At 50.7% G+C, this 12,047-nt stretch overlaps 3 protein-coding genes and 1 non-coding gene across 4 annotated transcripts; 2 read left to right on the top strand and 2 right to left on the bottom strand.

Annotated features, from left to right (window-relative positions):
* Positions 1-513: 513 nt before the first annotated feature.
* On the bottom strand, positions 514-585 carry BO86DRAFT_t226. Its single transcript has one exon. It is a non-coding gene; the product is annotated as a tRNA-Gln (tRNA).
* A 1,523-nt stretch (positions 586-2,108) lies between these two features.
* On the top strand, positions 2,109-3,749 carry BO86DRAFT_458109 (pepsin-like aspartic protease). Its single transcript, XM_025677266.1, has 3 exons — positions 2,109-2,591; positions 2,667-3,542; positions 3,610-3,749. Exons 1-3 carry the CDS (start codon positions 2,247-2,249, stop codon positions 3,688-3,690), a joined length of 1,302 nt encoding a protein of 433 aa, XP_025524966.1. The 5' UTR covers positions 2,109-2,246; the 3' UTR covers positions 3,691-3,749.
* Positions 3,750-3,851: 102 nt separating this feature from the next.
* BO86DRAFT_170657 (cytochrome P450) lies at positions 3,852-5,762 on the bottom strand. Its single transcript, XM_025666501.1, has 5 exons — positions 5,457-5,762; positions 4,532-5,388; positions 4,355-4,465; positions 4,127-4,293; positions 3,852-4,077 (listed from the first exon to the last, which is right to left on the bottom strand). Exons 1-5 carry the CDS (start codon positions 5,653-5,655, stop codon positions 3,903-3,905), a joined length of 1,509 nt encoding a protein of 502 aa, XP_025524965.1. The 5' UTR covers positions 5,656-5,762; the 3' UTR covers positions 3,852-3,902.
* Positions 5,763-8,424: 2,662 nt separating this feature from the next.
* BO86DRAFT_367599 (choline transporter) lies at positions 8,425-10,508 on the top strand. The gene is made up of 9 exons (XM_025670163.1): positions 8,425-8,660; positions 8,721-8,843; positions 8,894-9,003; positions 9,053-9,174; positions 9,227-9,460; positions 9,516-9,696; positions 9,748-9,802; positions 9,861-9,923; positions 9,987-10,508. The coding sequence occupies exons 1-9, from the start codon at positions 8,454-8,456 to the stop codon at positions 10,458-10,460; spliced, it is 1,569 nt and encodes a 522-aa protein (XP_025524964.1). The 5' UTR covers positions 8,425-8,453; the 3' UTR covers positions 10,461-10,508.
* The last annotated feature ends 1,539 nt before the right edge of the window (positions 10,509-12,047 follow it).

The following is a 12,047-nucleotide window of genomic DNA, read 5'->3' as shown; positions in this document are numbered from 1 at the left end:
TTCCGTCTGGCTCGATTGGTTGGGTTGGTATGAGGGATTTTGTGGGGGAAGTGAAGTAGATGGATAAACTTGGGGGGTGGGTGCCGTCATTGTGCGGTGCGGTGCAGTATGCGGTGTGCGGTAAGGTCTTGATGGTGATGGTGATGGTGATGGGTACTTGCTACTTGCTACTTGCTTCAGAAGTATATGCGGTTGATCTGCCCGCACTGTGGACTGGCTCATTGGGGGTTTATGCTGATGTATGGTGGCTGTCCCAGTTGGGTTTTGGATTAAGGGCTGTTTGTTGGCAGATTGCCTGGTAAGGTTAATGGGTTGTGGAGGGGTACTATGAGAGATTCACATATGTGACGTTTGGGAGTTTCGCAGCTATGCCTTCAAGGCAACGCGATAGAATATTTCATAGTCTTTAAGATCAAATGAAGTTTTTTTTATTAGAGTAACAACTTCTAAATTCAAGACACTTCAGAAAAAAAAATATCCGGTCCGCGGGAGACAAAATGTCTCCCGTCAAAAAGGTCGTGCCCGGGATCGAACCGGGATTACAGGAATCAGAATCCTGGGTGCTAACCATTACACTACACAACCTATTTTGTTGAAGAGCTGGTCAGCTATAAGCAATATTAGGTATTGCGAGTGTAACTGGTCTTCTGCAAATCACATAACCATCGTAGCTTTGAAACCGGCATTTATAACGGTTTAAATGGGATTCGTGTGTGGTAAGAAAGTTTTTAGCTTTGAGATTCGCACTTTCCCGAGTTACTCAGCTGTTTGGTCAGCGCCGGTTCAAAAGTATCTATCCGTTCTGTTATATTTGAGTTTCTATGAAAAAGCGGGTTTTCTTGATGGCTGGGACAGCGTCTAGGAGGGCACAAGGCCACGACATGTGTCGGAGTGAGCTCAGCACATCCCGACAACCACATATGGCCATATGTAGTCTATTAAAGAGTCGAAGAGAAGAGGGAAATGACCCTACACGAAGGTCCTGTTCTTCTGGGTCGATCGCCCGGCCCGTCCGTCACCCCACCCAGCCGAAGTGATGTGGATCCAAGATAGCACAAACTTGCCGATGATGCTTGTACCTTTCGAGTGGACGCTCAGCTCTGAGATGGTAAGGTCGTGATGTTATCTCGTACTCGCCATCAAAAGGAAAGGTGATGCGAAAGTGCCTCGTCACAAGCCACACCACGATGGCCATCTATCGCATCACGTCCACAACCCAGGACCAGAGCATGATTGGATCACTGCATTCCGTCAAAACCGGCTATTCTGCCACCATCGCCAACACCTACAAGGCAATGTCACTGAAGCGAGCCAATCGTGCAGATTACAGACATCAGAAGCGACAGGCAACAGCCGCCGGACTGGGCTCGACGAGGCAAGTGGCGCTGTGAGCTTGTCTCCTGAAGCGACGATCGTGCTTCATGGCCAGTTAGTGATACGGCTAGTGTGAATCAGCTGCGCCAATGATGGTAGGCGAGGCGTATGATTCAAGTTATGACACCGTCGGTCGCGTCAACCCTCGCGGGAAAGGACATATGCCGATCCGTGCAAAGGAATCAAGGTCGTCGTATGATAAGTCCCAGGGTCATGATAAGCCCAGCTTGGCTAAACTTAGCATCCGCACTCTGCAGATCATGGCATCAGACTGCGTGTCGGCCGCTGGCTGAACTGCCAACCTCCAAGGGGCTGTTGGGGGCTGAGGACAGGTTTCGCTTGCAGGACCCTGGACAATAATGATATTGCACAATGGAGCCGACAGATTCCGAAGTGCTCTTTGGCTGGGCCGGAGGGTGACCCTGACCGAGCTTATCAGTTCAGCATGGGCTGTGTTGACAGCTGCAGCTGATACCGCGTCATCGTGCAGATCCACTTATCCTGAATTTACTAGCCCATACAGGCCGGCCTCGGCTCGCCCCGCCACAAGAGAGAGTGAGGGGAAGGAGAAAGAAGAGCTGGATTTCATTGCCCCAGCTGAGAAGAACGGAATCGATTAAACGCATGACGTGCGAGGGGCAATCGGCGATGTGTTGTGGTGGGTTAGTAGTTGGAGCAAGAACTGAAGAGTCGGAGAAGGAGCTCGAGGATAAATAAAGACCACTGGTGGTCCCGACCTTCCTTCACGCTTTCGCCTTCTGCTCCCTCTTCACCCCAAGTTTTCAGCTTGTCAACTATTCTTCTTTTCATTGTACACATATCAACTAGATACCAATTGTGAAATATACTGACTTACCCAATTGCCCCCCACCATGGCTACCAAGATCCGACTCATCCCCAACTTGAACTACAAGAGGTCGGGCACCAAGTCCTATGTGCACCTCTTGCGCAAGTACCGCTTCAATACAACCAAAGAAGGCCCTTACTTCTTCGCTCCCACCCTCCACCAGGTCGGTCGGGTGTACCACGACAAGCCTATCGGTGGCAAGGCACATGTGCGGCGGGCGCTGAAGAAGCGCACGGTGGGCACTGACCAGGTCGGTGAAGTTAGTGCCGAGGATGTGCAGAACGATTCGGAGTATCTGGCTCAAGTGAGCATTGGTACCCCGGGCCAGACCGTGAGTCTGGACTTTGACACCGGCTCAGCGGACTTGTGGGTAAGTCAAGCACCAGATCCATTGCTCCCCACCCAATAAACAATCCCCTTAGCATCGCTAAAGAGATTCCAATAGGTCTGGTCCACTAAGCTCCCGTCTGCCACCATTTCCGAGTACGGGAAGAGCCACAAGGTCTTTGACCCGTCCAAGTCGAGCACTTTCAAAGAGGAGAATGGCTACACGTGGCAGATCTCGTACGGCGACGGCTCCTCTGCGTCGGGAACGGTCGGCACCGACAACGTGGATATCGGCGGCATCACCATCAAGAACCAAGCCGTCGAGCTGGCCGAGACGATGTCGACCGAGTTCGCCCAGGGTGCCGGTGACGGACTGCTGGGGCTGGCGTTTGGCAGCATCAACACCGTCCAGCCCAAGGCCGTCAAGACGCCCGTCGAGAACATGATCGCCCAGGATGACATTCCGGACTCGTCTGCTCTGTTCACGGCCAAGCTGGGCTCCTGGCGGGATGCCAACGAGCCCGACAAGGGGGAGTCTTTCTATACCTTTGGTTTCATTGACGATGCCACCGTGCAGTCGTCCGGACAGGAGATCTCCTACACGTCTATTGACAACAGCGAGGGGTTCTGGATGTTTGAGTCTACTTCCGCCACGGTCAATGGGAAGACCATCACGCGCTCTGGAAACAAGGCGATCGCTGACACTGGCACGACGCTGGCGCTGGTGGACGATGAAACCTGCCAGGCTATTTACGATGCTATCCCGGGCGCGTACTATGACAGCGAGACCCAGGGTTACATCTATCCCTCCGATACCACCGAGGACAACCTCCCCGTTGTTTCGTTTGCGGTCGGCGACAAGCAGTTCGTCGTGCAGAAGGAGGATCTTGGGTTCGCCGAAGCCAAGACTGGATATGTCTATGGTGGCATTCAGAGCCGTGGTGATATGACCTTTGACATTCTGGGAGACACCTTCCTGAAGGGTATCTATGCCGTAAGTTCCCTTTACATTTGGATGTCTATATTCAACCTGATGCATCGTGGTCTAACCAATGTCTTAGGTCTTCGATGTCGGCAACCTTCGCTTCGGAGCTGTCCAACGCAAGGAGCTGCAGCAGAACCTATCTGTGCCCTCCGAGTAAGTGTATTGGACAGGAAGCATGGGTATTTCAATGAGATCATGTATGAGAAGTATATGTATAATGAGGAACTGAATTTAGTAATGGCCATCGGCAAAGAGCACCCATTGTGAAACGTAACCGCAGAGTCAGAACATTAGCACATAACGCAATACGTTGTTCATACGCAGTGAAGAAGGATCCAGGAACCTGACTAGAGGCAGGTGTGTCCAGACTTATTCAGTGATAAGGCCAGTCACCAATACTTGCACCTTCAGATGACCCTCCTCAGGGTATGGCGTGCCGAAATCGCGCTTGAGTTCAATGGTGCTTCGGGGCGTCTCGTACAGTTCCATCTCGAACCGCCGAACAAGCGCTGCGATGACTAGGTAGAGCTCCGCGTAGGCCAAACTGTCCGAATGTCAGAAAAGTCACAGAAAATCAAATGTGGAAAACTCACTTCAAACCCACGCACATCCGACTGCCTTTGGAGAAGTTCACTAGATAGCGATCCAGACGATTTCCAGCCGCAGCGGCCCGAATCCAGCGTTCCGGCTCAAAGGCATGCGGGTCAGGAAAGATGTTGGGATCCATCAGGATGAAGTAGTGTGTCTGACCAATAGGGGTCTGGATTGTGGCCTTTGTCAGTATGCGATGTCTCTGCCTATACGATCATTGCTCGACTCACTCCTGGTGGGATCGTGTGGCCTTTATATTGCAATGCCTCCGTGGGGACCACTCGGGGCGAGAAGCTAGCGATTCCTGTGGAGAGGCGCAGGGTCTCGTTGACCACCCCAGCCTAGATAAAAGTCAAATTGGGATCTCTCGACTACGGAACACCCATCTCGAGGGATCTCATGCTTACCATGTAAGGGAGCTTTTCCAGCTCGTTCCACGTAGGGCGGGAATCCGGCGTGGGCATCACCTGCTTAAGCTCCTCTCGCAGCTTGCTTAAGATCTCGGGCCTGTCAATCAGATGATACATCCCGACAGCAAGGGATCTTGCAGTGGTCTCCGTCCCTCCTATGGTCAATGCAAAGCCATCATTCATTAGTCGCTGCGGTGTTCTGAGATGTTCCGGCATCTTGGGCCCTGCAATAGCTTCGATGAGTGTCGGCTTTCCGGCCCCGGAGGTTGTATGGCCAGCTCTCAATGCTTCAAGGCCACACTCATAGAGGTCCTTTTTCTGGCGAGCCAACGCGTATGCGGGTGCGCTCACTTGGCGCAGCACGTTCAGCGGCAGCGCGTCAATGAGGGTTTGTATCCACGGGAAGAAGTAGGTGAGATGTCCCATTTGGAATAGTGCGTTGATTCCATCCCGCACATTAGCATTGAAGCCTTCTTGATCCAGGTTGCCTGGGTTGAACCCAAATGCATATACATGGATCACGTCGGCGGTCAGGGCCGCAAATCCAGCATCCAAATGGACTACTTTGTGTGAATCGTAGGCGTCGCGCAGAGAATGTACGAGTTTATCAAGACTCTCGTGGATCAGATACTCGATGTTGGAGATTGCCTGCTTCGAGAAGAACTTATCCAAAGGCGCACGGCGTGGGCGATGGTCATCATCTGTGATACTGGAGAACCCAGAGCCCTCCAGTCCGAAGCGGGCGACTGTGACTGGATCCTTCTCGCGCTTACGAGCTCTGGATGCGTAGATCTCTTCATAGTATTCTGGATCTCTGATATGCACTGTTCTCGGACTGATACGAACGATAGGGCCTGACTCAGTTAGTAAAATCCGCCTCTAAGGAAGGGTACCACCGGCTAGGGGGTTCGAGATCACCAACCATATACTTCATGCATCCTCTCAATCTCCCAGATGAATAGGCCCCCTTTGATCACATTATAATAGAACTCGTAGACATGAGTGATCGCGGCGAGCTTGGGACCCGGAATCTTGCGCAAGGGATGGAAGTATAGTCTGTATATACTCCTCAATATAAAATAAAGGATGGCAGCGCAGCCCAACGCTGCCGAAGTTGCCATTTTCTGAACGTCCAGCACCTAATGACTGCCTGAATACCAAGAAGTCGAATAGCTCAAAAGTAAAAAGGATACCTGGAAGAGCCGCAGATTTTTATAACAACGTGGAGTCGAGCATGCTCGATACGACTGTCCCCGCCCCTAAGAAAGGCCGAGACTGCTAAGAATCATTAATCCGTGACCGCTGAGTGGCTCCAGGTCGGCTAGAAGCCACTTCTCATGTTAGGAGTTGTAGCACTGAGCCATGACAGCGGATGAAAATCAGGTCGATTGAATAGAAGTTACATTGCAGAAACCCCGCATTCGTTCCGAAGCGGCTCGATGTTTTATGCTTTCCGACCCTCATGATGGCTGTGTTACGCTGTGAGATGTGCGTAGTGTGGAGATGGTGAAATGCGGTCGGGCGGCCGATAAACAGTGTCATGACCGCCCGCAGGAAATCACTTCAACAGTCTTCGATCCTCACACCATCGACTGTGTCCCTTCGTATTCATTTAAGTGTTCAGGCGAAAAGACCCTTCGTTCCATGTAGTAGATTGGGTGCCGCCATTTCGAGCATCGGTGAGCAGCTTCAACAGTCGTAATGTAGGTTGTTGATGCGAGACTGGACCCTCACGGGGCATCGGACAGTCGCTACTTGATTAAGTGCCTCGGTTAAGTCAATAACGGCCAATGCCCAAGGAAGCGTGGCGGGCTCGACTTACTCTTCTGGTCGACCACTCGCCTCCTAGCGCTGAGCTGGGTCTGACACTAGTTGATAACAGCCCGTCTCTTCGATGGTCTAATCAACGCTAATGACATTATCGCACGAGTGGGATTTCCAATTTGTTGTCAATCCGCCAAGGTAGCTGAACCCATGTTGTGTGAGAGCGCCGGGCTGGTGATATACAGGTCTGTGGTCATCGAGCGGAGCTAAACTCTCAAGGTGTCAGGTATGTGCACAGAGCAGCAAAGGAGTATTATTCCAGGCAATATCGCTCGCCATTTCAAGCTCAGCAAGGCGATGCTTCCGCTGCCAGAAAGTGAACTGGGGTGAACGGGGTGCCTTGCCTAAGTCGCATAAAGGTGTCATCATTTCCCGCAGCCTATATGGTCAAGGCGTCTTCAATGGTAGCTGAGAGCTAGGCACTATTCATGTCGCTGCACAACATCTGAAGGTTTTTGGCCGAGAAAACATGGTGCCAGCATGATACTGTACCAGGAGGCTTGACCTGGTTTGACTGTGCGGGTGTACTTGACGTGAAGTTCTTAGTTGATGATAGTAGAATCAAAGTTTGAACCAAAGTAAGCTAGATTCCTGCAGTGGGTGCTAAGTAGCCCCGGAAATGCAAGTACCCTGCTTATAGGTTTCTGAGCATAAAGTGACTTTCAATGCCGAAAGACTGGCGTCAACAAACAGCCCAAGCGCTAAACCCCACCTTCCTTCCTGTTTGAGTAAGGCAGATCAGCTTCATCAATCCATCAATTCATCATCAAGTTCCAAATCAATTCTCACTATTATCGTGTACCATTGCATTATCTGACCCTGCCATTTTCAAGTAGGATGGCTTGCACAACACATATCGTGTATGCTTCCTCAAGCCTTCCATTCGATCTATGCCTTCTGTCTGATGTCATTCTCCTGAGCTCACAACTCAAGATGTGCTTTTTCTGCCCAACAGTCCGATTCTCAATGCCTGCACCCAGTCAATCCTTGCACGACCTCATGGCTATTCAAATGAACACCCGTGAGGTCAGAAGGTAGTATCGGCTGATCGGAACTTGACCAAGAACAAGCTGAATGCAGGGTTATAGAGAGTATCCCCAAGATTGTTTCCCTGTCGAAGGTGGCAAGTCTCGAGGCCGATAAAGATGATGTTTTAGCATACTGCATGAGCTGGAAAAGGACGAAGAGCTTCCCTTGCTCCGAGGGCAACCGGTTGAGTCAGATTTGGTCGAAAGTGAGAAATACCAGGTGATAGACCCCGAGGGAAAGAGAGTAACCAGGTATGTGATGCAAAAGTACCGTTCTCTAGTAAGGACTAAGTGATCCGAACTGACTCCTTGTTAGGACCGAGCTATCACTGGCAATACGCTGCCAAGACAGACTCCTTCGCAGCCCATGACCTGCTTCATGGAAACACAGTGTTGTTTGTCCAAAGGCCGCTCGCTTCCCTTCCATGGCTTAACAGAAGCACACACGATCGGTCCAGTTAGGATCCAGTATCTTACTGGTACCTTTCGAACAACCCCGCCTCAATGTATCTAGCAGCCAGCACACGCGAAAAAGTGGCTACATGGATATGCATGGTTCTACTAGAAACATTGATCTGTTCAAGTGGTCAATCACTCCTTGCTGGCGCTCGAGCCGCTTTAGGGAACAAATCCAACAGCATCGGAAATTAGTCGACGTGATCAGCCCGGACTGCTATCTTCTCTACTCCCTTGCCTCTGAAATGTATCGTTCTCAGTGTGGATATTGCTGGTTCTGATTGGCCTACCCGTGGCTGTCGAATCCGCCTACCAAGCGCCTGTGCAACCTAATCCTGAGCATTCCGGTGGACGGGAAGGCGAGTTCCATTATTTAGCTAATCTTACCTAACTCCCTTGAGAACAACCACACCTGGAGTCAATTAAGATCTCACGAGGAAGGAGCGTTGACGGTGTGATTGCTTAACCTTCTCCCTTTGTTGTCCAAGCAAGGGCCAGGGGAAAGAGATGAGATATAAGCGCACAAGTATCCCTCCGATGAGGGATGCTCAAGATTCCTTGCCCACCATCACATCGCTATCTTAAGCTTGCTAGCTGCCCAGACTACGGAAATGAACCGAACAGTGGAGAAAGCCCCGCATGGCAAACAGTTGCCAGCAGACGTGACAGACGGCACAGTGGAAGAGACGTCACTTGAAGATGAAGATGAAGCAGTCCTCCGAGCAAATGGCCATGAGGCAGTCATGCCCAGGCAATTCAACTGGATCTCTGCATTAGGCCTGGGGTTTTCGATCACCAACTCATGGATTGGTTATCTTGTGCGTACTTTCGGGTACCCCGAATGGTGCTTTTGCTGACACTATACCTCGATGGACTAGAGCAATTTTGGACAAAACCTGAGCTATGTCGGTGTGCTAGGCTGTATCGTATGCCTAGTGCTTGGGTGGGCGATTCAGCTTGTCATCACACTGGGACTTGCTGAATTGGCCTCAGCATTCCCCGTAAGGAGAAAACTTAAGCTTGTATCGAGCTATCGCTAAATCTATAACAGTCTAGCGGAGGCCAATACCACTTCTGTTACATTCTCAGTTCGAAGAGTACCCGAAAGTATAACGCTTACATCGTGGGATGGCTCTCAGTGTTAGCCTGGTGGTCGGCGACGTATGATGCTTGCCTTTCAGTATTGTGAGCTGTACTGACCCTCCTTCAGATGCTCAGGTATCTCACTTGGCGCGATTTTCCTCCAGGGAATAGTGTCTTACTATATCCCAGGCTATGAGGCAACTCAATGGCGTACTTACTTGATCTTCCTTGCAATTGCAGTTTCGACCTGTAAGTCCTTTTACTTCTTTCCTCAGATTGTGTCATGCTAAGATCTCACCAGTGATCCCGCTGTTTGTCGCACCGACAAAGATGTCATGGGTGACGCAGTTGACGCTCTCTCTAACCTTGGCCGGGTACCTTGTTTATCTCATTACCGCTCTAGCAATGCACGACCACGTACAGGGTAAGTCATTTGCAGTGGCATCCAATCAGGCAAATAGCGGATGGCACAGTGGTGCGGCCTGGTTGCTTGCTATCAGCAATGCCATGTATGCATTTGCTTCCGCAGACGGCGGTAAGAACAGCAACTTTCACCGATGTGGTACTGAACACATTGTTAATTTTGACAGCCATCCACATCTCTGAGGAGATACCACGACCAGGGCGACGTGTCCCGCAAATCATGATTATGACAGAAGTCATTGGTATCGTAACCAGCCTTACGATGATTGTGGTTCTTCTGTACTTTGCCCATGATTATGAAGCCATCCGAGACTCTCCACTCCCCAGTCTCGAATTAGTCTATCAAGTGTCAGTTTGCTACTGGGTCTTTTTAGCGGGCGCTCTGACCTTCATCAACAGGACTGGAAGTCGAAACGCCACTCTCGGTCTACTCATTTTGCTTTGGGCAATTTATGTTTGTATGACAGGCTACCGATTCCCCTCAGTACCCTTTGATCGAGAGCTAAGTCAAGGAAGCATGCATCCCGCCGCAGTGGGTGACCTCTGGTCGGATTGCCTGGGCATTGGCTCGCGATGTAAGTGCATGCAGCGTGGATACGAGCACCCTTCGAACCAACGAGTACTGATCGTCTCCGTAGGGCGGCACACCTTTTCCAGAATATTTTACCAAAATCAGCCCGAGACTTGACTTCCCCGTGCGCACCACGCTTGCTTCCTTCGGGTTCTGCTCCATCTACGGCCTCCTCTATCTTGCATCCACCACGGCGTTCAACTCGATCATCAATGCCGCCGTGCTCTTTCTTAACTTGACATACATCATCCCCCAAGGACTGCTTCTCTTACGAGGTCGGTCATACCTTCCCAAGCGATATTTCAACCTCTCATGGGTCGGTTATATCTGCAATGTGTTCTCGGTGATCTGGCTATTTTTCCAAGTTGCCCTGAACTGCATGCCCCCGCATCTTCCTGTCACGCTGCAGTCTATGAACTATAACTCGGTGGTACTGACCGGTGTCCTTGTGATTGTGAATGTTCTTTGGTTTGTTGCTGGCAGGCATACTTTCCAAGGGCCCCAGATCGACGCGCATGCGCTGCGCCTGGGCGGGCTTTGAGCGGGGGTGGGAAGCGGGCTGATCGCGCCGTTGATACCAGCTCCAGCTCTATGGCTGCGCGTGGCGCGCACACTAAGCCAGCCATTATGGTTCTGGCTCATGCTACTATCCATATTAGCTATCAAGACCAGACAGTTGTTTCTTCTTACTCGACACTCTTTTCATTTGACACCCATCTTGGCTTGTCCCGATTGTCTTTGACTCTCACATCCCAAACACTAGCCCATGCGACATTTTAAGGCTGAGGGTCTAGAACAAACATTGACTGCGGCAGCAAAGGATGGCTGGACGCCAATATAGTAGCGCCTATTCACCCTGCCAATGGCCATCTCGAAGCCTCGTTGGACTTTCAGCCACGCGAACTTTGTGTACATCTTGCCTGGCTATAATGTGATATGATGTGATATGACAGGTCGATGGGGCTCAGCTCTCTATCTATAGCATCTATAGATGTCTGTGCTAATGGGGTCGAAGTACGTACTTTTGCCTAGTCTCCAAGTGTTACAACGGATTAGGAAAGAGGTGATTGAGACGGTGACTGCCTCCGCAATGAGTGGATTTCTGATCAGATCACATATCTAATAGGGGCTGTCTCATGACACCTGAGCCCATTGCTGTAAGTTGTGGTGATCCGCCCCCTCTTCTAGATCCTCTCGGCATTGAAGGTCACTCCTCCGAGTTTCAAGGTTCCATTCCCCAGCTGCTAAGCATACATGAAAGGCTGGGCGGAAGGCTACTGTACTCCTCTGTAGATCTCGTGCTAAAAGCTCACTAGGCTACAGATCCCTGTCGGTATGCTCCGGGTTTGCCGGATTGGCCGGATTGAGTCATCCCGACCAAGTTAATCAATCTATCAGGATGTTTGCTGTGCTGCCATCAAGGGAGAGGGGGAATGAAATTTCGAGTCTTGTGGGGTTGTGGTATCTCTTTTTATTGCTTGCCATGTGAGAGTGCGAAAGAATGAGCCAAGCGACCTGTGGATGTAAGCTGGGGGGTGTTCGTGGCAGACGCGGTAACTGTCTCACCCATCTCATCCACCCGTTCCTTTGTCCATCCCGGTCGATTGAGAACTGGTTAATCTGGTTTCTAATTCGAAATCTCTAGCGTCGACAACCACTCACGCTGAGAGTCAGCACACAATATCACTAACTAGCTCACTAGCAATGTCGGTTACTCTCGAGTATACTGGCGAAGACGCTTTTCACCCCATTTCAAGTCTTGTTTGACGGATGCGCTGCTGCCAACATGGCGTGAACCATCATACCACACTGCACCTTGGATAGTCCCATCCTCTTCAGCTACTTCCTATCAGAGTTATCGTCTCTTCTCGCTGAGACTAGATATTATTCATACTTCTAGTTGGCCGACAGATTCCAGTCTCTTTGCACGATGTCCGACCATAAGCTCTTATTGGCCTGTGCGAATCAAGCAACACCTTTCGGACCTCCAACAAAGCAGACATCCAGCATCGAGCATAGCCATGTCCCCTGAATGTCGAAATGGCGATTATAGGCAGAGTACTGCACTGAATGAACCCGGAGGATCTTGTTTTCATCTTTACGTTACTCGGCGGACTACTTGCGAAGA

The sequence above is a fragment of the Aspergillus japonicus genome (genome assembly GCF_003184785.1).
Source record: "Aspergillus japonicus CBS 114.51 unplaced genomic scaffold BO86scaffold_50, whole genome shotgun sequence".
NCBI lineage: Eukaryota > Fungi > Ascomycota > Eurotiomycetes > Eurotiales > Aspergillaceae > Aspergillus > Aspergillus japonicus.
Note: the sequence above shows the minus strand (reverse complement) of the source record. Positions and strands in the feature narration are given on the sequence as shown.